At 42.0% G+C, this 24,780-nt stretch overlaps 1 protein-coding gene across 2 annotated transcripts in view; it reads right to left on the bottom strand.

Annotated features, from left to right (window-relative positions):
- The window catches only part of csmd3b (CUB and Sushi multiple domains 3b), a 523,594-nt gene that overhangs the window by 70,199 nt on the left and 428,615 nt on the right, over positions 1–24,780 (bottom strand). For both annotated transcript variants that reach the window (XM_036516253.1, XM_036516254.1), the window contains 12 exons: positions 24,238–24,342; positions 23,081–23,199; positions 22,301–22,370; positions 16,812–16,928; positions 16,458–16,667; positions 15,561–15,749; positions 13,720–13,897; positions 10,970–11,115; positions 7,583–7,663; positions 6,404–6,517; positions 5,264–5,452; positions 4,477–4,623 (listed from right to left, as the gene is read on the bottom strand). In XM_036516253.1, the coding sequence (XP_036372146.1) occupies positions 4,477–4,623; positions 5,264–5,452; positions 6,404–6,517; positions 7,583–7,663; positions 10,970–11,115; positions 13,720–13,897; positions 15,561–15,749; positions 16,458–16,667; positions 16,812–16,928; positions 22,301–22,370; positions 23,081–23,199; positions 24,238–24,342 (1,665 nt within the window). The remainder of the gene's footprint in view (positions 1–4,476; positions 4,624–5,263; positions 5,453–6,403; positions 6,518–7,582; positions 7,664–10,969; positions 11,116–13,719; positions 13,898–15,560; positions 15,750–16,457; positions 16,668–16,811; positions 16,929–22,300; positions 22,371–23,080; positions 23,200–24,237; positions 24,343–24,780) is intronic.

The following is a 24,780-nucleotide window of genomic DNA, read 5'->3' as shown; positions in this document are numbered from 1 at the left end:
GGGTGATATTGTTTCAAATGATGAAACAGGTTTGTGGTGTTGCCACATTTTGATGGCACGTACCTTCGGCACAGTTTGCACTGCACATATCTCCAATAATATCTCCAAACCACTGAAGTTGAGTGACCTTTCTTGTTGACGATGTCCTTCGAGCTGGTCATTGACACTGCTTTTTCTTCAGTGTCCCTTATTTTGCTTATTCTGCATCCAACTACCAGCCTGTCAGCCACTGTGTCTGTAAACAATACCATGTGCTGGTCTGAATTTATACCTCTCACCGTGCAACCTAACATGCTAATATTTGCTAATATAACAGGCTAATATTTGCTAACTAGACTAAGTGTCAATAAAAATGTATGACTGGTTTCTTGAGGCAGACAGTGAATGGTTCGTGCAGCACACTTAAAAGAAAAAGTGTATTTCTCAAAATTATGTTGTAAGTCATTCCCCAAACACCTGAATAGACTTTCCAACTTTCCCTTTGAATTTAAGGTGGGAGTAACTGATGTTGACTCTAGCTATTTATTAAATTAGTGAACGTTACTATCGTCCAAAGTAAGCTAGTAACACTCTGCACCACTATTCATTCATCACATTACCTCTGTCTGCTTCCCGTTTTTCCTTCTCTTGTCTTCTTTTTCTTATCTGGGCACCAGAGGGCTTCTGTCTTTTTGACATGATTATGCTACTGATGTTAGCCTAATGGTATCACGTTTCACGGTCGCGTTCAGATAACTCGCCCATCCCACAATCAGGTAAGTCTAGGGGTGGGGCGATGCGCCGGGGTGATGCTGCGGGCAACCCAGAAAATAGGCTAAGTGGTTGTTGATTTGTTGTTGTGAGCTTTTTAATATTTCGAAATTGTTAAAATAGTATTAGTAAAAAATTGAAAAAGTTAAAAATTTTGATTTTTTTTTTCTTCCCTCATTTGGGGTGCCCCTATGGATGGACGGCGCCCCTAGCATTGGCCTTCGCCTATACCGCCTATGCCAAGGGCCGGCCCTGCATGTAAGAGTACAGAGGCAGAGACAGTGGTAATGGGAAGCCCAAAGTCCAGCACACATCTAGGGTTTGCCTGCTGTTATACCTCTTATCATCTAATGTGAGCTAGGGGTGCTTTCTGTCTGGAGACAGGGGCTGCAACTCAGTTACACACAATGTCCTGCTGCCTTGCTGAAATGGTTGGCTCGCCAGAATAACACGGCCAAATCAATGGTATGCAGTCATTTGGAAAGTGCAGGGGCTCAGGTAGGGTTCAATTACAGGAACTGCAGTTAGACACGCCATAGCTGCCACACAGTTGTCACAAGCGGTATTGATCTGTGCTGTCACACATCAAAAACCCATCTCAAAATAGCTGCAACCTGGTCTTTTCTGAGGCCTGTTATAATGTTAATGTTAATATTAATTGTATATCTTACAGATACACAATCAATGTAATTATTACAGATTCTCTAGAACTGAGCGCTTCTAATTTTGCTTTTACTGTATTCACATCTGGTAAATGAAGAGATAATACTTTTGTTTTCGGAACTGACAAAGCACCTGACTGTAAGGATGAAGTTATTTACCCCTTGGACATCATAGAATAGGGAGTGAGATATTCAGAACTGCTGGCTAAAAAGACACAAGCATTTGGGATTCTTATAACAGTAAAGAAAGGGGATTTGCTTTTGACAATTTCCAGGGGGATGTGGCAAATCGCCTTTCCTGAATTCTCCTTTAAAACTTCTATGAGTGATTCATGGAAAGTATAAAGAAGAAATTTTTGAGGGTTCATGATTGATCTGTGTAGTCTGTGCTCATGAGACAAACTTCATACCCTTTCCTCCCTATAGCTTCTCCAGCTCATCCAGAACGCAGCTGCCCGACTAATCTAACCTCCCCAAAGTCTCCCATGTTACTCCCCTGCTTAAATCCCTCCACTGGCTTCCTGTCGCTGCCAGGATCAGATTCAAGACCCTGACCCTCGCCTTCTCTGCAATCAACAGGACAGCCCCTACCTACCTCCAAGAATTCATCCAGCCCTACACACCAGCCCGACCCCTGCGCTCAGCAGCAACTGGACACCTCGCTCCTTGCATGGTCAAGGCAGGAAGTGCTCGTTCTGCCAGACATCGGCGTTTCACCTACATCGCTCCCCAGTGGTGGAACGAACTCCCTGTCCTGCTACGGACAACTCCTTCACCCCATTCCTTCAGACGGGGCCTGAAGACGTACCTCTTCAGACTCTACCTGGACTGACCCAGCACACAATTGCTGCCCCACCCCCCAACCCCCCCCCTCTTTCAGTGCAGTAAATTGCTGTACTTTTGAAATTGTTTCTTGTTGCCGCCTTTACCCTGACACTCATTGCGCTGTTTGACGTTGTTGAAGTTTGCCGTTTGAAGGTGTATCGTATTAGTTGTCCTATATGCTGTAGTTGTACTAGAATTCCATGACCCACAGACCAGCCCCAGAATCAGTGGTGTTCCATGATTCTGATGTGGTTGCAAATTTGAAAATAATAAATGTCTGGTAAACATCAGTTTGGAAGTCCTGTAGTACATATAAAATGGCCTGTTTAAGTTAAAGCAGCACACACTCACTTTTTCCATCGGACAGAACATATCATACAGCTGGTGGTAAATAAGGAAGAATATCTGTGAATCTGTGACACTGCCTACTGCCTGCTTTTTCTTTATCTTTAGAGTAGGGGAAAAGTGTGCGTGCATGCCTGAGAGAGAGAGAGAGAGAGAGAGAGAGAGAGAGAGAGAGAGAGAGAGAGACACTTGAAAATGATTTACTCAAAATCTCTTGCAAACTTAAACAACCGAGGCAGTTATCGATTTGGAAATCTCCAAATGCACAGACTGAGTGTGAATTAATGGACTCACTTCCTTTACTCCTCCTCGTTATTTCAATTGTGCAATTTCCAAGCAGGGCATAACATACACAATGGATTTTATTATTTGATTTTCAAAAGCCTTAAAAATGTAACTGGGTTATGCCAATAGAACAACACATTAAAAAAGGAAGTCTACTGCAGACTCCCTACTCAAGAGCACATTTCATTCTTTGAAAGAAGAAAAAGAAAGCAGAGTACCTAATGTGGACTTTATCTTCTCAGCGTTTCAGTGAAAAAATGGAATTACTTCTCTCAAAAGAGAATATTTTTCAAAAGAGAAAAAAATTTCTGTTGTTTTGTCTGCTCAGCCATGTAAAATGATACAAACAAGGATTCGAGCAGACACAGATTGAGACTGTGGGTCTGTGGAAAGATGAGCCACCTTCCTCGATTGTATGACTCCTTTGTAGTTCTGACTGGGCAACTGTCAACCAGAAAGGTGGCAAAACGACGGACAACAGAGAGTAGTCCCTAACTTCCTTATGTTTTCCTGTGTTTGAGAGTCAGCCAGGCCCATCTGTCGAAGCCACACACAAGCACACCCACATGCACGCAAACACAAACACACACACAAACACACACACACCCACACACACTTCGGTGGAGCCACACTGTTGTAGTGCCAGTCTCTGTAGTCTGCATCCTAGTTGAACAACTGCAGACCTACCCCTCGTCCTCATAGATCCTGCCCTCTGGAACCCCGCCCTCCTGAATCCCACCCTTTAGAACCCTGCCTTCTAGAATGCAGCCTTGTGTTGAATCTTGTTGCAGCATTCAGAGTACAGCCGTGGAATGGCTGTGTTGGAAAAATATTTGCGGCTGGGTGTCTTGTACTGCGGATCAACTATTTTGAGCAGTCTTTTGAAACTCTCATTGTCATCCATGCCACTATGTTGCCAAATAGGGAATGTGAAGAAATCCAAGGCACTACCTACTGTTTGCTGTTATTGGTTTATTGCTGTGTCGAAACGGATTTGGCTGACAAAACAACTTTGGATGCGTGTATGAGCTATAGAACTGATAGAACTGCCACTGATAGCATGTGCGCTGCATCTCTCTGTAAAGGCAGATCGTGGAGACATTTTAATCATTCACGATCTAATATTGTCATATCACACACCCCTACTGCATGGTCCTGATGACTTCTCCGGTGACATCTGTCCAAACATGTATGGCCGTCAGTCTGTCAAGTCTACAGCATGGGACAGAGACACTCCTGCAATGTTTCAGTGATGCACTTCCCATCAGCTGAGAGATATACAGAGGAAGCTGTGCCTGATTTCTCATCTTTTCTTTGATTTATTTTTTATTATTGTTTGTTTTTTGTTAGGGGGGCTGGAAGGACTCATCCGTGCATTTCAGCACTCTGGGAATGGAACATCGTCCACAAGGGACGAGACGTGGAATAAACCCCGCGCTTGTCAAAGGAATTCCCAGGAAGGCTTTTTTGGGAACAGAAAAACAACCCCCTGTCCCCCACTGCCCAAACTCTTCAGTCATCCCCACATGCAGACTAAAATCAAGCAAAGAGTAGGAAACATGCAAGAGAAAGAGATTGATATAAAATGGATACATACTTTGATACTCACCGACATATCTGATACGGAAACCCTTCTTGTTGGTGCCATGGTCGGCCGACCAACGCAGGAGCAGCTGGTGGCCAGTGGTGGTGATGTTGAAGGGAGTGGGGAGGTCCCCACTCAGAGTAGCCAGAGTCTGGCTGTGGATGCTGGGCCCTGCAGAGAGAAAGGACAGAGAAAGAGAGAGAGAGGGGAGAGAGAGAGACACAGACAGAGTGACAGAGAGGAAGAGAGGGAGGGAGATAGGGAGAGGGAAAAAGGGGGGGAGACTGTCAATGTTGAGGAATAGCACAGGCACCAGGTACTTATCATTCACAGCAGAGAGGGAAAGCCCTCTAAAAAGGATCAACAGGATTTGTGTGAGGCTCATGCTCCTGATAGAGGGGGTAAGGGGAGAAACAGAGCTGGTATTGATTACCAAGATATACAGTATGTGCTTGTGAGACACATTTCAGAGCAGGCCACATCTCAGTCATTCAGCAGACAGTTATGATTTGCACAATAAAGAGAGTGCAGTACTGTGCATCCACTGACTGTAAAGGGACATCAAAGGGGAACTTTAGGCTGCCTAGAAACAAACCCCCGTGAGAATGCACATGTATTTTATAGCAATAAACTAGTTGAAAGATGTGAATAACATAGTAACATATAAATGTCACATTAGAAAAGTTGGTCTGATTGCCATGTTGAGGATAATGATTTTCTACACTGAGAAGCAAAAATATGCCACAGGAAAAAAAACAAAATGCGGGCTGCCAAAGCATTCAGCGGCCCGCAAGATCACAGAGGGCGCTACCGTCAAAGATTTCCAGGATGTCGAACTCCCTCTCGGTCTGGAAGAACTCAAAGTACAGGGTGATGTTGTATCCCTTCTCCACATTGATGCTCCAGGAGCACATCTGCAGGTTCGGGTAGCTGTCTGGGTAGCCAGGACTCAGGATGACCCCGCTGGAGTCGAAGCGCACATCATGGGCTGGGCATTGCACTGTGAAGACCGCAAGTAAACTGGCTCATCAGACACTGGCGAGAGCATTACAAAGTATAATGGTGGATAATGCGCCGTTAGGCCCATCTCAGCTTATGGCTCAACAATAACTGCGAGAAAATCTATCACTGCTTTAGCCAAGTAGGGTCCCAAACTGCTAATCCTGGCTAGCCATTTCAAGAATTTGTAATTGGTTGAAGAGGCGCTTTCCTGTGTCAGTGTTAAGTGTACTTTGTAACTAATTTCCACCCATGTCCTTTGGTTCTGTTCACTGAATTGATTGTGAACTCTGAAGTGAACCCAGATCTCTTGCCAGGCAGCTGCAGGGGTAAAACTCCTTACGGTGCAGAAGAGGAGACCATAATTACTGTGGTGCTGCGCACACTGAACACGTTGCCTCAGCTGTGTCCCATTACATTATATTGCTGGCATTTAGAAGATGCTCTTATCCAGGTTACAGGGTTTTTTGTTTTTTTTTAAACAATTTTATCCATTTAGCCAGCTGGATATTTACTGGGTACAGCAGCAGTGGCTTAGCGGGGAATCGAACTGGCAACCTTTCAGTTATGAGTCCTGCTCCTTAACCACTATGTTACGCTGCCATTCCCTGAACTTTCTTGCATTTTTCTGTGCTTTCCTGCTCCTTCCCATGTCGAAGCAGAGGACAAATTCTGACAAAGCGAGCACCCCCCAGGGGAAACCAGAGAGAAGTATAACAGTATAAAAGATTAATTGCAACAGATGTTTAAGCCAAAAAAAAAAGAAAAACAGACAGACACACACAGAACGAAAAGAAAGACAGCACAAATGGCATTTCGGCTACAAAATGGGCAGAACATGACAGGCCACACAGTGACAGACCACGATGGTGAGGAAGCCGATAATTTTGTGGTGTTAATTAGACTGGCCAGTGTGAGCAGGAGGAGTTGTGTGTCATACAGTGGTGCCGACCTTGGCACACGGGAGGAGGTCCGTCCATCTGGAGCCGCTCCCCCAGCCGACATGTCAGGATCTCGCTCCCTACCAGCGTGAACCCGGGGTGGCACTGGTACCGGATGATGTCTCCTGTTAAGTAATTACAGAGAAAGCCTTAGCTCTGCCATAATTAAGTCGTTAGTTAATTGAGAGTGACACCTAGCTTGCACCACTCAGATGGAGATGGATGCCACGGGAATACAGGGAGGTCTGAACCCTAGAGGTGAAGGATAATTGAGAGGAGAGTAAGGGGTTTTAAGCCACATTTGCAGCAAGGTTCCAATGCTCAGAACCCACAGCTGAGGGCCTAGAGGAAACCAGTTTTCTGCTTGTTTAGAGGCAGGCAGTGCCTCAGGGACTGTGCCTCTACATTAAAACTGATTCAGAACTACTTCACCATTTGCAGTTTCATAACCCTGTTGACTTGCCATACAGAACTGATCTGGTGTCATCAGGCTACAGTGGTAACAGTGACCAATCTGACACAAATATCCTCAAACCAAAGGTGTAAGGGTGTTTTCATCGCACCGTTGCATGGGGAGATGGATAGCCATTTCCCCCATGGCACTGTCTGGTCGTGGTGAAATGTGAATCCATCTTAGTTACCGTAATGGCCCAGTTTCTGCGCCCTGCATCACAGTGTGCGATAGTAATGGGAGACTGAGTATGTCAGGTTCCAAAGAGCTGGATATCTGGCTCTGTGTCTTTACTGCATTGACAGATCCTCCTCACAGAGACAGAAACACAGAACTGCAGAGGCTAGCTCTGAACCTCAGCCTCCACTCCAGAAGGATAAGAACGACAAAAGTGAGATCAATGACAACATTGTGAAAGATTATAAATGCTCATTAATTTACTCTTCTGCCTCAGCAGAAGTTTTGGCAGAGGAGACTGCGCACTTAATGACAGTGAGACACATGCTACTGTATGCTGTCTTTAAAGAGGGGATTAAACATATTTCCTTTAATTGCTCACTCGGAAGAATTATAAAGGGAATATTGCCTTCCCTTCCATTTAAAAAACCCTGTGCTGTGGCACTGCCATCTCATTGATAAGAAATATCTAAAAATGCCAACGTTTGTTCATAAATCTGCATTAATGACCAGATCTGTACCCCATAAAAATGTGAAAAAAAATCAATGAAATGAAGGTTACCTATTTCGAATTCGTCATCGTCGATCAAGATATTGGCATTGGCCACAGCCGGGGGTGGCTGACAGACTCTGAGCTGGTATGCTGGAGGTGGGGGGAGGGAGGGAAGAAAAGGAAGACAGGGAGAGAGAAAGAAAAAGAGGGTTAGGGAGAAACACAGACAAAGGCTAGTCAACAAAAAAAAAAATTCAATTTCCACACAGTACTGCGGAGTACACCCTTGGATTAGCCACTATGCGGCATCCAGCCAGTTGAGTCATTTGCTTTTACAGTGTGAATTATGAAAAAGTTTTGTTGGTTTTCCATGTCATAAGGAAATACAATAGTGCTATTCAGGCAAACTGGAGATGAGTTTGAGTATACGTGCACTTCTTGTGTAGCAATTCCAACTCAATGCTGACAAAAGTATTCAGGTGCTGAAAATGGATCTGTAAAGAAATCAAAATGGATGTATGGAACTGGGTGGAAGTGGTGTAAATAACTAAATTCCTGCAAGAACATTACATGAGTTGTGGTAGCAAAATCAAGGTAAAGTGATAAATTTAGCTGATGGCATTAAATTGAATTTACTCAATTTGTACTTTATTGTACAATGGGAAATAACCACTGGCCATTTTACAGCACACTACCACAGTTAATGGTACAGCAAACATCCTGCATTTCACATATTGGGAAATAAAGACCAATTAAAACAGTGAAAACAAATGAAACAGTATGAAATATAATTACAAGCACACATTTTTTTCCTGTTCTAATGATAAAAGAGGGAATTAATGGAACTTTTACGTTTATATTCACACACCCTATTATCGCTAAATACATGAAGTAATTTTAATCATGTACTACACTCTCCTCCCTAAATTTAGACACTAGCACCATTGGCATTAATTAAATTGTTACACCACTTAATTGCTTGTTAATCATTTTGATATTAATGAAATTTTTTAACCAAGAGCAGTACTTTTTGGGCCTCTAATCTTGAATATTTTTAAGTTTGGAAGTTGGTTGCATGCTGTAATTGCAAAACTTCACCAAATCGATTATGAAGCTGATGTGCAGCATCTAGCTGTTTCCGCTTTAAAGCCGTGGTTGTTCTCCTGCCAAATCGCCTGACAAAAGGCCCCTTGCTTTTTCTCCTGCCAAACCAAATACAACATTTTGGCTCAGAAGAACAATGATAAATATCTATACTAATTAACTATTAAAACCCACTTAGCATGTGGCTCCTGTTCAATATGCTAACTGACTGATATATTTTAATCAACTGGAGAAAAAGCAGGCACTGTTGTGGGAGACTGTGGGCACCGCATACTGCTGTAAAAACCAGGAGCTGAGTCTAGGCCAGCCACAGCATGTCCCACCAAATGTGACAGTCAATGTCATTCTGCTCCTCAAAACCCAAGAATCTCCTAACACTAAAGGAAACAACACAGCTCTCTGCTCCATGACACTACCTTGAATGATATCACACAGTGGGTATAGAAACATATTATTTCATAATGACAGGGCAGAGGGAACCTCAAATGGCCCCGACACCCTTGTGTAATCCAGAGTAAATGTAAGGATATGACAGGTCTTTGATGGCAGTTCTGTGGCATATGCACAGGAAGACCTCAGGAAAATGTTCAACGTTGCCTCTGCATAACACATCACCTTTAATTCACTTATGGCACTCTACGCACGACACCTGTGTGTGCCAGTCTAGTTATCTTGTTAATGTAGTTATGCCTGTTGAGGTTGGAGACAATCTGTTAGAGGGGCAGGCCTATGGCGTGCATTTTAGGACATTTATCCTTCCCGATCAAGGTTAATGAAAGTAATTTATAAATTATTGCTGATCCACATGCCAATTACCACTCATACAGCAGTTAACCTTTAAACTAGCAACAGCAAGCTTTGCGTGAAGCTGTTTTACAAAATTTCCCCTCTCTACCCTTACACTTTATATTGTGATGATGTTCTTACTAAAGTCAAGGATTTGTGTTTTGACTTGAGCATTAGAGGAAGAATACATTTGCTACACTTGCTATTCTCTGTATTGTGTTCTCTAATTCATTAGCCTAGCCAGAGTCTTTTTCCAGTCATCTGCAGTACATGTCTTCACCAGATAATCACTCGTATGCCTTTGGGCCCAACAATTATGGATGTGTGATCTATCAGCTTTGCCTCATTAAAGATACTTGATCTCGTTTATTTCTCCACCAATAATGATCAAAGCTTCACCTCCAGCTGTGGATAGGATTGAGCAATGGCAAATGGTGAGCTATGAGCACGGGATATTCATTTGACCAATACACTAAATCTATTTTGATTGCTTTGCACTCTTAGCGAGCATGTTAATGTAAACAATGATCAACTATTGGCAGCTGACTCCTTTACACGTGATTTCATCTACCTTTACTACCTTTAGTGAACTTCACATACAGGGAAACCATAAGATGACTATCTTTTTCATAAGGAAAATGATTTCACATAATTCAATCTAATTTTCACAATTAGAGTTACTGTATTTTGAAGTAAAAAGTCACTGCTATGCTGCAAATTCTCAGATGCGATTAAGTAGGAGTCAGGTGCTGAGAGAGATCATTCATGACACTGGAGAGCTGAGCATTAAAAAAGTAGCAAAAAGCAGTTGAGGGAGATCCTCAGTTTAAAGGTAAACTCAAGTTACCCCTATTTCCAACTGATGGGTTGATTGGATGAAGAGGGATAGGATGGGATGTAGAATGTACATAGTATTGGGATGCCCGTACAAAAGAGGTTGCAAGGCTTCAGTATCCATTTTCTTAAATCCACAGGGAAGGAGGATGAATATAAATTAAACAGTGGAGGATACAATAACTTCAGTTACACAAAAGTATGGTGAAAAAAATATTATATGCAATAGACAAAAAAAATGTCATAAAGTGTTAAAAATTAGAAATAGAATAGAACAGAAAGATATCTCCAGAAACAGGATTTTTGTGATTTTGTAGAAAGTAAGTACCCTCTGTAATGAGAAGAGAAATCCTGACACTCATTGCTAATTAAACCAACACCTCTTCTCAAAGACTTTCCTCTTAATCAGAATGCCGAAGGCCTCTTCCTCCACTCAGATCCCCAGCCTTTTAATATATTCACCACACATTCCTGTAGTCTGATGTGATATGTCCTGAAATGACCCAACCCCAGTCAAATGGAAGAGGAATGACTGAGTGTTAAGCCAATCTTAAGCAGGCTTGGAAAATGAACTCGCTTCCAACACCGCAGTGTGTGTGTGTGTGTGCGCAGCTTAGCATTAGCGCTGGGGTGCGACTACACCCCTGCACTATGGTGGGTGAACTAAGAGTATCTGAGTCTCCATGGCACGAGGCCGGTGCCATGTGCAGAATGGCCGACTCTTGCACTCACCATGGTAACTGAGGACAAAAAACCCGCTTCCGCTGAAGTCGCTGTGGAACTTGATGAGGATCTGATTGGAGGTGCTGTAGACTGACTCCAACGCTGTGTTTCCACTGAACTGGCCAATCTGGGGGGAGCTCTGGTCAGGACCATCCCTGTGAGAAGAGGTGAGAGTCAAAGGGGGGAAGATCTGTTAGAAATGAGCCACTCAAAACATTAAGCACATAGCAGATTATTAGCATGGTGGGGCCTACGCCTGCCCATCTGAAGTGACAACAGTGGTATTCATGTTCTGAAGTGTTTGAGCTGGAAAACTTACTTTCTTCTCTGGATGAAAGGATGTAACCCACACAGATGCACTTTATTACTGCCTACATTGCACACCATTCAATACTCTGCATTAGCCAGGCCACAGAGCTCTCACTGACCTGTATTTCCAATAGGCAAAGACATTGCTAAGCCATCTTTCTTAAGTGCTGCAAACAAGCTCATTTTTTGTGGGAGGCATATGCTCGAGTTTCAGTCCTCATTAGACCCAAATAAAAAGCAGCAGGCTATTTAAAATGACTAAGAATAACACACACAAAAAAGCGTCCAGAAATTGAAAATTGATTCTGAACAGAAGCCTCTTCCATTGTGTTATAAAAACTTTCCTAAAGGAAACCGAGCACTGGAAAAGACGGAGCTAATAAAGGCATTCTCTTATTAATTTGAGTCACATTCTACTGTGAGAATTCTCACATATGCAGTGCACTGTTTGGCCAATACAGTCAGTGTGTGTGGAGAAAGGGGGCCTTCGGTTTCAGTCAGACTACGGTGCTCAAACATAAAGATGAAAGACAGGCATGCAAAGGGGGAGAGAGCTGTGAGAAACACAATAACGCAGCCTCTGCCATGGCTGAAAATGCATTATTAAGACTGTGGCTTGGGGAGGGTGTGCAGACAGCATTAATATATAAATGCACCCTCTGGATTTTACAGAAAGGAATATGGGGAGTTATATTATATGTGAGGTGGACATTAATAATTAGAGCACGCTATTTTCGTTCCCATTTTCCACCCATTCCCCCTGCAACAGAGGGATCAAGCCACTATGAGGGACAATTGCTCAGAAACTACTCGTTGAGATACCAAAATGCCTTGGAGAGGACTGGCTTTATGGAGCTGATGAGGACATGGGCTACCCTCCCTCCACACGAACGGGAATTGCATTTGCATTTGATTATGATATTTAACAGAGAACAGCAGACACTATTCGAAGGATAAGGACTGTTTGGGGAGGAATCTAATACCATGCTAAGGTTTATGGAGGAGCATGCTACATTGCATGTTTAAATGAGAACATGCCACACCAGAACTCATCCAACACCGTCATATGCTGTGTTATGGCATGACAATGTTAAAAATGATTAAAAAGATGTTACAAATAGGTTACAAAATGCAACACAACCTCTTCAAAAGCACCTTCGGTCTTCCCATACGATGCTTTGTTTGACAAATGCATTGGGTTATTGCTATATGCCTGAACCTCCCCTCCTGACAAGAAATGACAAGGCACTGAACATTGCTCTGTTGGCACGTGCTGGGAAATTGGTTAAATAAGTACAGTTGGTATAGCAGGGTCAAATATGTAAAATGTCCTGGAGTCAGGCAACTGCTTCATAGTATTTGATGATTATACATAAATGCTGTATGTTATTTTGAAACAAATGGTGCATAGGTTTATACTTAAACAACACAAAGAAGACCCTGAGTGAGGTTAAAGTCTAAATCTGAATAATTTATTGAAAGTACAGATGTTCTCTGAGGCAGGTCTTTTTAAAACCAAAAACCAAAGTAACAGGATTTTATTCTAAAAGCTGAAAAAAGTAGCTATGACAATGACTGCAAGGATTCACCTGATTAACTAACCATGTTTGGGAGACAAAGATCTTAGCAACCCATCACTGCAAAATTTGAAGGTTTCTTTCAGTCTGTGCATTCATTTTAGACAGGTCTGAACTACAAAAAACCCACAGATTCCTTCTAACAGGAGCATGCTAGCAGGAGCCACCTGGTACTAATGACAGGATAGTACACTAATTGATGGTTGATATTTGGAACACACAAATGGCCTAGTAAAGAACAAGAAAAAAAACACAAAAACACTAATGTCATTCAGCCCTACAAAATAATTATGGTTTAGCATTACAGGGATGCATAAGCATGATTATACCTCATGAATTTTTAATGTAAATAGAAACATTCATATTAGACAGGTGGCTCATTGAAATTCAGTTACTATAAATGCAAAACCGTGAACATTTATGGAGCTGGTCCCCCATAATGTCATGTAAATGACTATAAAACAACAAAAAAAAGGCATCTCAGAGTGCATATGGTTTCAAAGCATGGCTCTTCTCTAAAAGGAACAATAAAGACAAACAACACCCGAACAAAGCCTGGGCATAGAGCAGATACCAACAGGACCTGACTTTGTCATGATTGTTACAAAGACGACAGTGTTCCTGTCTCCATTCATTTTACACTGAGTAAGAGGTGTAACTAAATCAATAGCAGTTAAATATAGCACCGTTTCTTTAAGAAATTCTGACTTTGTTACAGTAAAGCTGTAAATTCTATGATGATGTCATAAATGAGATCACACCAAACAGCGACATAGTCACAGATGGGCTCTACCAAGGACACTAAAGTTCTATGTCAAAGATGAGCTCTGTAAAAAGTACAGCAATGTTCTGGTGTGATAAAGGAACTCTTACCAAACGGTAATGTAGTCATAGATGGGCTCTGTACTGAGGACAGTAAAGTTGATGTAAATCCCGTTCCCAGGTGGGACTCTGACACTCCACACACAATCTTGAAAGTTAGGATACTCTGCAGGATGTCCTGGAGAGTAAATGGTCCCATTCATGGACGTGATGTTGCCTCCACAGAGAGCTTTGGGGGGGAAAACACATGAACAGAAGTCAGAGCAAACACAGGTCAGAGCATTAGCATAAGCGAACATAATTGCTCTGCTTGATAGTCTAGACAACGATCAACCAAAAATCATTCAAATTGCTCACACAAATGATTTTCTTCACCACATGTCTGTGTGAAAGCACAAATTCTTTCCAAAAAGATACCAGATAAGGTATATGGATACGGATTCACTACATGCACAATTCAGTAAATATTAAGAGAGGGAAGTCAGAATGCATTCACTTGTTATTTGGCAATGTCTATTAGAAGTTTTTCCTCAAAAGATGAAAACTTGTTTGTTCTGGTATCTTTTAATATGGTGTAATTAGACGGTGGATGTATTGACTCAGCCGACTACATAATATGCTTCTTCATGCAGTAATGTTAATATGTCTATTCACTGGTCAAGCTATTTTGTCACTGTTAATGAATCCCTGTGGCAAAAAAACTATAAAACTGAAATTCATTTTTTAAACAAAATGTCATCTGGTGAAACTATGCAAGGATAAGTGCCTTTCAGCCCATTAGTATCTGACAGTGAAGAATATACACAGGGGTCTACGGTGTGTCTGTGTCATTTCAACTTACAATGAGCCAGACTTTCCAAATGAATATTGTATACATAAAAAACAGTTGATCAAAATTCATCTTTGCGAAAAAATGGCAAAACTAAACAATTTTCAAAACCTAATATACCAAAAAGCATGGAACTAAGGCAATGCGGATTCTCGAGCTGGAAATTTCATGCAAGAAAAACAAATGAATTTGATTCAGTTTTACCCAAGGGGGCACCGACTTCCCATCCAGAATGGAGCTGCGACATTTAACTACAGTATATTCTTGAAATACTTCACTGTCATACCCACCTTATCGTAAAGTAAAGACAAAAGAGCAGACTACGTTCATGACCTTATTTTCTTAATTGTATGTGGCAGTATTTAAGGTTTATGTTAAGTCTACATGACAGAATTGTCAAACCACAATTTAAAATTGTGACCGCAGCTTCTTAGGCTAATGAAGACCTGGTGGAGATTTGCTTGTGCAAGACCAAATCTGGGTCATCGAAGAGGCAGGTTCCTGGAAAATGAGGACACCTTTGATCTTGTTTCACACTCCAGGACACAGGTCATTCTGCTGCTGCTGCTGGGGCTCTTTACTGCTTATTCTCAATTCTAGTCAATGACCTCCTTGCAGATGAGGCTTCACAACAGTCAAAAGAATACCTTGCCAAACACAGACAACTTCAAATGCATTACAGCTTTGGTGAATCTGGGCTCTGTCTTGGTTTGTGTTGTGAGTGCTCCCAACAGTAGAAAATTAATTAAGTTCTGTGTTTTAAATAGCTGCATTCCCTATGAATCTGTGAACATCACTATGTCACATGTTTAGCAGACTAGAGGCTCTCATGTGCAAAACCCATTAATACTGCTTTTACAGGACTGGCTTAGAGAGCTGTTTCGATATTTATACCTGTTGAGTTCTGTGATGGTGCTACGACCCTCTTTAATGTCAAACTATCTTGCTCCTCTACAACCAAAAACAGGAGTGATAGTCAGTTTTACTGCAGTCCCATAACAGTAAATCCCAGTCAGCTGTGAAATGATTCTTTGGAGAGACAGAGGAAGTGACAAGCCCCTACCTTCACAACGTGGCACCGGGTAGTTCCAGTTCCGGCTAATCCCATGCAGGCAGGTGAGCGAGGCCTCCCCAATCAGGGAGTACCCCGGCAAGCACTCGAACGACACTGTCAGGCCCACGCTGAAGTCGCTTCCAATCACAATGCCGTTACGGAAGGGCCGGGGGTCAGGACAGCTCTGCAGCTGATAGGCTGAAAAAATCAAAGCCAGGACTTTCAGTGAGCTTGTCTCCCAGCTGATGTAAAACTGAATGTGAAGTTAAACCCTGCAGTCATACACGTAGGGGGTAAAGCAATCAAAGTGCAATCAAAGGAAGTATCCTTCAGTAACAAATTCTCAAATTATCAAGACACATTTTCTTTTACATCTAAATGAACTACAGAATGTAATTCAGTGAGTGATGTAAAAAGTATATAAGGTACTGTATGGAGAGATACAGCCAAACTACACTGCACATTAAATTGTCCTCAAGTGTCTTTTTTCCCAAAAAGAGGGCTCCATTGAAGACACAATTTAAGCTATTGTCCATTCTCTCTCTTAAGCTATCTGTAGATTTTTTAGTAGAATAATAGTTTGATGTCATATAAAAGCTGACCCCTGGATTAAATCAATATTCTTGTTTAACAATGACCAACAATGAAATGCAAGAGTTTTTTCTCCACAAACACTGTTTGGCAAAGTCAGCAATTCACAAAATTGATGAGAAAAAAATCTGTTGTACACCTTGCTGCACACTTCTTTCGTCAGTCAGACTTGAGGACAAATGTGGACTGAATCCAGGGGTGAGAGTATTGAACAGCTCAGCAGCAAGCATTAAAATAGATTGTAGAAAGGCACACAGGGGTATGGAGGGCTGGAGCAGCAGCAGTTAGGGAGGTGTGTCGGGTGGGGGGGCTCACCCTGGTAAGTGATGTGGAAGCCGGGCTTGTTTTGGGAGTAGTCACTGTGGAAGAAGAAGCTGGTCTCGTGGGTGGTGCTGAAGAAAGACTCCGGGACCAGGGGCCCGCTGAACCTGTCAATCACGGTTCCAGTCTCCAGGGATCCGCTCCGCACCTCCAGGTAGTCATGGATGGCCTCCGTGGAGAAGTTCAGGAATTGCAGGTGAATTCCTGTAGCGCAAAGGCAAGAAAGAGTCCAACAAATGAGGGTGCATAGATATCCCAAAGATCTTTTTTGGTTTGTTTTGATAACTGACTGTCTTTGCATTCAGTCCAAATTATGCAGTCAAAACAAGCATGGCCCTGCTCGCGTACCAAAGCCAATGGGAAGCTTGACGGTCCAGGTGCAGTCCAACCCGCTGGGGTAATTTCCGGGAAAGCCAGGACTTAGGATCACACCGGTGAAGTCTGTCATGGACCCGCCACACTGAGCTGTGAAGACAAGGCCCCACACCAGGACATCTGAACTTTGAACACACTGCAGTTGATCGGAACGGATCGGAAGTTCCAAACAAATAATCGGTAGGATAATTTTCAGACAAACCCTATGCAACGCATTCCACAACAGTATGTCTGTTTGGGATCTGATTAGTTTTAAAAACAAATTTTTAGCAGATATTGGTCATGATGTGACCACTCATGCCTTAGATCTTCACCAATAACTAATAGAGTTATTATCCATATTACATACCCTTTAATGTTGACAATATGTGAAAGTTTTTATCAAACGACCAAACAGCAGTGACATCTACTGTAAAGTAACAGGAGCAATGAGCTGCCTAGATAGTTTTATTGCTTGCTCCTTAGTATAACATGCTTAGCTCAGCTGTTTAACATAGCCAGCTAGCTAGCTGTGAATTACAGTTAGCTAGCAAGTTACTTTCTATAGAAGAGCATGACTTTGATGAGAAAAGTTTACCTGACTGTCACATACAGCCAGAGTCTGAGCTCACACACACTACTCACTGTTTGCAGACACCCCGCTGCAACTAAGCATGTTCCAACAATGTGCATCTGTGAACCTGAATTTTCCACACTTATTAGTCTGAAAGCTGATACTGCCCTATCCAACTTCGACTGACGTGCCTGCATTGCTGAAACGCAGCTCTGCAAGTCTGTATTTAAAATTGATAGTAATATGTGCTTCGGACAATCACGACCAAACTAGCAAATGTAAAGCCCAATGCTAACGTTAGGTAGTTTCCAGCAAGTAAAATTAGTTTGTTTCTAGCTAGATGACACTCAGGCAGCTTACCTTAGCTAACTAGCTAGCCTACTACTTACCCAATCAGCTATGGTAGCTATAGTTTCTAGCTAACGTTTTCGCTCATAAAAGTTTGTACCATGTTTGTATTTGTGCACCCGTTGAAGCAGCGTGGTGCAGGCAGATCGGGTAGCGACAGCTCAGGGTGGACCCTGATATGATACTGAAAGGTCTCCAGTTTGGACCAAGCCTCCTCTCGCTCACATATCAGCTGGGAGAAGACGAGGGTAAGTGCAGTGGTAATTGTTTAGCCGCTTTTTAAAGACAATAGTTCAATAACAGGAATAATTTGAGTAGAGTTTGTAGAATTACAGAAAAAGGAACATAGGAAACACTGCCCCATTCTGGCAGTTCTGAACAAACACTCTGAAGCAATGTGCGTAGTAGGCTACATATACCAAGCTACTTCCTCGCAACTTTTGCGAGGAAGTGGCTGACAGGACTCAGACTCCAGAGGGTTAAAAGGTAGTGCTTCTCATTGTGACTCCACCGTGCCAACGGGTCCTCCGATCACTCGATATGGCTGCTGTCCATATTTCGTAAGGGTAAGGGATATCGCCTAATGTTAAAAAGGTGAGTAAGCCTGGGAAGCCAAGCAAAGGAGGCAACAACGTAGTTCTGTGTAATCTGTACGCTCACTGTCCCTGTGATAAAAAAAGCAGTGCGATGTTGAGCGCATTTTCTTTTCTTAGCCTGGGATATAATAGCTGTATAACAACAGGTCTACAATACATTTTCACAGAAAGTACTTTAGTTACATTTTCGTTTTAACTAGTAATAAACTGTAAACAATCACCACATCACAAAATTAAGTTTAAGATTAATTTTAATATTTTGGGAAAGGGGGGAGACATGGGCTGCGTTGGGTGGTTGGAGGTGACAACACAATATACAGTACTGCTGGAAAATGTTGCTAGGGTCCACAAATATACTGCAGTATACCATAATATTGGATATCTGCCCAAGGGTAGATACCTGTATAATTTACTTTAGTGGCTAATGATATCTGAACTATACATCCTTTTGCAGTGATTCACTCCACAGTGACATTTGCATGGCCACTGTTTTCAGGGGTTCAGCACCTCTGAGTGAATGAATTTCCATTCATTATTGGAAGTGCATTCTCTGGCATGTAGTGTAGGGCTTTGCATGTAAACTATAACATTGTGCTTTTGGAGGGCCAGTCCAGGTACAGAAGACAGCACTTCACTGGGTCCATTTCGTTTGTCTTTCGTTTAGAGAACATTTTTGCTCAGTGTTTGAAGGACCAAGACTATGTATACACCAAGCCTCTGTGTAGCTTCTGTGTCTGGAAAATGACCCTGTGCCACAAAGCATTGAGATGACTGTAGAGAAATGAAGTGGTGTCTTCTGTTAAAAATATACAACAGGTGGCTTTATTCATTTCATAGAAGAGGAGGGAAGAACTGGGGGTGTGGCACATGCGCTTCAGCTTTGTCATGAGCTCAGCTTCAAAGAGTATGACAGGAGGGAGATTAATGTGACATAGGGACCAAACTAAACAAATAAGTAACTGGGAATATGAGAATATGTGGTCCTTCATCAACCGTGAACCTTACATGCAGTAAACAGTACCCAGAGCACATGCATCACCACCTCTGAGCGCTGTGAGCCCAGAAATTTGTTCCAAAAAAGTCACCACCAGGCTGACAAGACTTCAGATTTTTTTTTTTTTTACAAACTTGTTTTTTACAGTTCAACAAGTTTGGCGGAATGACATTTGGCGGAATGACTTTGCTGTCTATCTGCATGGGGATTTACATTTCCACTATTTGACTAGTTACACACATTGTTTCTACAAGGCAGCATTAGTAATCATCCTTATTTTGGTAAAAGGCAAAAGATGGGGCTGAAACAAAAAGATGAATGTATCCATTATTGTGAACTTTGTAAATATAAATGTGATAAGCTATTAGGCAAACAGAATCATTTTCCTTTGTTACAAAATGAGGGAATGTTATATGAGGAGATTCTCTGTCCAATTATCTAATTACATCTAATTGATAAATGTCCTGTCTCATGGAATGTCAGTGTAGGCCAAGGCTGGCAAGTATAAAATCAAGCATAAAACATGGCAAGTGGTCAGGAAAGAACAAAAATGATATTCAACTTGATGCACATGATTTATGGTCTTGCCACCATAATTATGGGCAATTTACCTTCTTTTGTTTGAGAACCAAGTGACATTTTGTTTGAAAGAGCAACGTTTTTGCAATTTGTTGTATTCTAAAACAGTCCATTTCGATTTGGATTTAATTGCACATTGAAATCAGATAAAGGTGGAATGATTCCTGGCTTCCCTGCTGATTGGTCAAGACGCATTCCAACCATGCCGCTACGTACTGTGACCTCACTTCAGAAAGAGTTACTCAAAGCACCTGAATCAATAGTGCAACATTAATATGGGGTATGCAGTTGGATAAAACTTCATTAACATGGAGGATTTTGCTGTCACACTTGATCTTTCTGACCTGACGTCTTTTAATGAATGGGTAGAATACAAACTGACACACAAAACTGGAGGAAGAGGCAATCACACAGGGAAAAAAATGACTAAAAATGAAACAGAATGAAAAGTACACAGCAAAATAATCAGGGCTATTAAATAAAGAGTTCAATGACTGGTCTTTGGGAAACAGAACAACTAAGGGGAGTTGTATGCAGTCCTTTAGGACATTTATGGGCTGCTCAGCTGGCCTGAGTAGCAGTTTAAACTTGTCCTGCTTAGTTTATCCTGTCCTTGATTTATGCCTAAATTAAAAGCTTAAGAGTTTACCATTTGCAACAATGTGTCCTTTGGGGCTGTCAGAAAATGAAAGAGACAGGGTTGGAATAAAACCAATAATTATCCAGTAATAACGGAACTAGACTTTGCCATTCTCAAGATTTCTGAGGCGCTGGTCCAAGCCACACCAGCGGATGCAGCAAAGACAGCATGAATCAACATGCAGCTGGCCTCTACATGAGTGGGCAAGCTGAGAGTTAACTCCTTCAGTTTGAGTGGGAATGCAGGGAAATGCCTCCCCCACCCCGCATTGCAAGAGAACTGTAATTTGGAATTCCACAAGAACAGAACTAGGCAAGCTTATGTAGATTCATGTCAGAGAATGCTGGAAACTATTTGTGTCCTGCACTCTCTGCCTTAAAAAAACCAATCTGCCTTCAAATTGCCATTGCCTAGCCCAAATCTCCACTGCAGGAGGACTCCCAGACATACAGAAGCACCATGTTGTACTGTACACTTATACTCACACATAAGGAAGAGAGTATCCTCTCTGCAGTGCTACACCTGATATACACAGTGTAATTTCCAAGGTGTGCACTGATCCTGAGATTGGTCTATAGGCCTGTGAGCTGTGGTAGACCTCTCTACTGAAAATGAACGGTTGGAGCATCATCTTCACAGTACCAGTCACATTACATCACAGTCAGTGTTGTGTGTAAAGGCAAGTAAACAAATATACTAGACTCACTGGACTAGAGAACACTTTCCTTATTGGGGAGGCTTTCGAGAGTGGTATTATAAATTGCGCGGAAAATGGCAACTCTATGTTGCATGTGACAAAATTTAAAAAAGCAAACAGTTTAAAGTTTACACGTGAAATACATTTCATCCTCATTTCTACATTTTTCACATGGTTGCAGATTTTGATCTAAAATGTCAGCAAGCGTATTAGCTACATACCATTAGGAAAATGATTAAATGGAATTTCTCTCTCAGAAGATTAGAGATTAGCTTTTACATTTGAAATCAGAAATTAGACTGAAACACTCTCTCTGTGACTTGAGCTCTTGTTGAAGTATGAAAGCTCACAGCTTGAATAGCTGAGGATCTCTGAAGACATTAAGGTGTGCCTCTTCCTCTTTCTTCACTCATGCTACATTTAAATATTAGTGTTCAAATTAAACAAGGCAAGCTCCTTTTTCTAGGCCTTTTTCATAAGTGATGTGTAAACATCTGGTGCGTGTATAATTCAACCCTTGAGTTCAATGACTGAACTCAGCTTCACAAGAATTACAGCTGTGTTGTGCTGAAACAGTTGGCCTGGGCGCACCTCACTCCCAGTTTATACTCCTTTTAAGAAGTACATCACACATCACTAGTTTTAGCTCTTTTATCGTTTGATATTTCATTAATTTTGCCCTCCAGTGATTTCTTTGATGGGGGGTTGAGAGTCATACGTTATAAAGTATGCTAATTACACCTTTAGATGATAGTTTCTGTTTGGGTGGGTGTTGCAAAATATATCACTCTAAAATTTCTATGAAACTGAAATAAATCTCTATGAGACTGAAATAAATTACTGGTTTGTCTAAAGTACACTGTAGTCCAACAGAACATCCATCCATAGGTCTTAATACCATAATATCCAAAGTATTGTTTTTCTAATTAATTGCAAAACCATCTCTACAGACTCTTTTTGCTAATGCTATGGATATAGCCTATTCACATGTTACATCTTTTATTTATAGACACTGGCTTCTAGGCTTTGGTGAAATGGCCATTTTAAAGATGTACCGAGACACAGAGGCACAGGGTAATTCCATCTTCGCACTGGTCCAGGCATGCAGGTTATGTAAGGGTTCCCCTGAAAAAAAGTGAAGGCAGGTTTATTACTAGCAGTTAAACATTCCACAAGCAGTGTCACTCAGTACAAAGCAAACCAAACACCCCACAAGCAATATCACTCAATACAAAGCATACCAAATACTTCACAAGCAATGGCACTCAGTTACAAAGCAAACAGTCATGGAAACTTATGAAGCTAACACACAGAGCTAGAATTAAAACTCCACTACCACTACCACTGTGGCAACATCAAAAGGGCCAACTTCTATTTACTTTGTATTTATTTTCTATTACCTACTGTATGTGTTTGTATTTATCTGGCCTTCCAGTCTAAACTAATTAAAAATCATTAGCATAAACACTAAATGTCTAAGTAGTACTGTTGTATATGAGACAGCTACACAGGCCACAAAAATGAAGACAGGCATTCCCCCAATGGTGTCCTTTTAAACAATTATCACAGCCAGTCTCCTGGTTTTATAATGACAATCAGCAGTGAACTCTGAACGGGTGAAGGCCACAGGTTAAGTGCCATAGATCTAAATCACACCGGTTTCACCAGTTTCTACAGCTCACACTGTTGGCACTGGGATGTGTGCCCCGACTTTAACTGCCAGCTGAAGGCCATCTCTGATACAGCCATGGTGCACACTGCCGAGGACTGGCAGCAACATCACAAGGAGCTGGGGTTTGCGAGCGGAGCCGCACAGAGAGCCCTGACTGGCTTACCTGCAGGGAGTAGCCTTGCTCACACTGGAACTGCACCACGTCGCCCACCATGTAGCGGTCGCCTACTTTAATCCCATAGGTGGGGGTCTGCGGCTCCGGGCAGGAATCCAAACCTATCGCTTCGGACAGAGGAGAGTGGATTTGTACAAACATGAGCGGCTGGGGACTGCTCAAAACTGATGTCACACAGCTAGAATTGAGAGTGACATCAGAACCTCTTTACTGGCAATCTGGGCTTTTACAATCATAAATAAATTCATTAATATCGAACTCATAAAGTAAAATGCTATTTATGTGAGAGAAATGAAACTATTTTTTCAAGATTGTTTAATCTTTAGCACTCTCCAGTAAGTGTAGTGCCAGTGATTTAATACTTGATTACATTAAAATGCAGAGGCATGACGAAAAACAACAAAAAATTTACAACTGGATCCTACATTTGTCTGCATACAGTAGACTACACTGTCAAAGCCCATGAAGAATTACAATGAGGGAAATATTGTCCTGAAGTAAGACTTAAAATTCCATTTTGAATCCCTCTGAATATCTGCAAGATCACACTTAAATATCACATGTCATAGTATGTGTTTAACATGACTATGGAGACCCAGTCATGCAATGGCATGTGAAGGCAGCTATGAAGCTTATATATAAAAGGTGAGCTGTGTTACAGGATAGGAGAGGCAACACTTTCTTACTTCTCAACTCTGCTGTGAGTGCTTTTAAAAACACTCCCTCTTTGACACACAACAAAACAGACATTTCCTGTGAAGACAGTCAGCAGCTTGATGCGATTGTGTTGGCTGGTGAAACATTAAAATATTACCCCTTTAAAACCTCGCTACAGCTTTTTTGCATTTTTACCGAGCACAGATGACAATGGAGAAGAGCAGTAGCAGCAGTGGCAGTAATTGCAGTGATAAGGCTGTGACAAAGCCCAGCCTGAGCAGGGGCCGGCTAGATGGGACACATTCATCCAACAGAGACATAAAGCAGAAAGACTGATACCTCTGCTGGGGAGCAGCGTATCTGCAGCAGTACTCAAAGCGTGCATGCAGACTGAGAGGGTACGGCTGGCCCTCCACCAGCTCCCACACCCAGGCCATACTACCCCACGTGCCCATGCGCCCACATGCCTACACACCCACACGCTATACCTGTATACTCCAGGTGGAACCCCGCTGCAGAAACGCTGATGTCCGACTGGAAGTTCAGGTACAGGTTGTTGGAGGTGCTGTTCAAGAGCTGCGGGATTGTAGTCCCTGAAAATTCAAGAAAAGCAGTTGGTCATTTGCTCAACATTCAGACTGTTTACATCCTGAGTGTGTCAGTTAGACACATACATAAGAACATGCATAAGAACATAACAATTCTAATGGGGGGGAAACTGGCCATTCAGTCTAGTTTGAGTAATACATTATTGAAAACATAAAAATGAACAGGTACATGTACCTGTTAAGCAGGAAAATGCATGCAGAACTGGAAAATAACCTGAATCTAAAACATGTTTATGAAAGTAGAAATATAGGTTTAATACCAGCAAAACAGGTAAGCATTAATGTATGCTTACAGGTGACATGATCAGGTAGTGTGCCATTCCCATAAATCATTGCATTTCTAGAGCCCCTTTCAGACATGCACTGAAAGCCAGAACTTATCTAGCCATTACCCGGAGGAGCTGTATGTGAGAACGCAAATGT

Source organism: Megalops cyprinoides, chromosome 21, assembly GCF_013368585.1.
Source record: "Megalops cyprinoides isolate fMegCyp1 chromosome 21, fMegCyp1.pri, whole genome shotgun sequence".
In the NCBI taxonomy this organism is placed as follows: domain Eukaryota; kingdom Metazoa; phylum Chordata; class Actinopteri; order Elopiformes; family Megalopidae; genus Megalops; species Megalops cyprinoides.
This window is presented reverse-complemented; position numbering and strand designations above follow the sequence as displayed.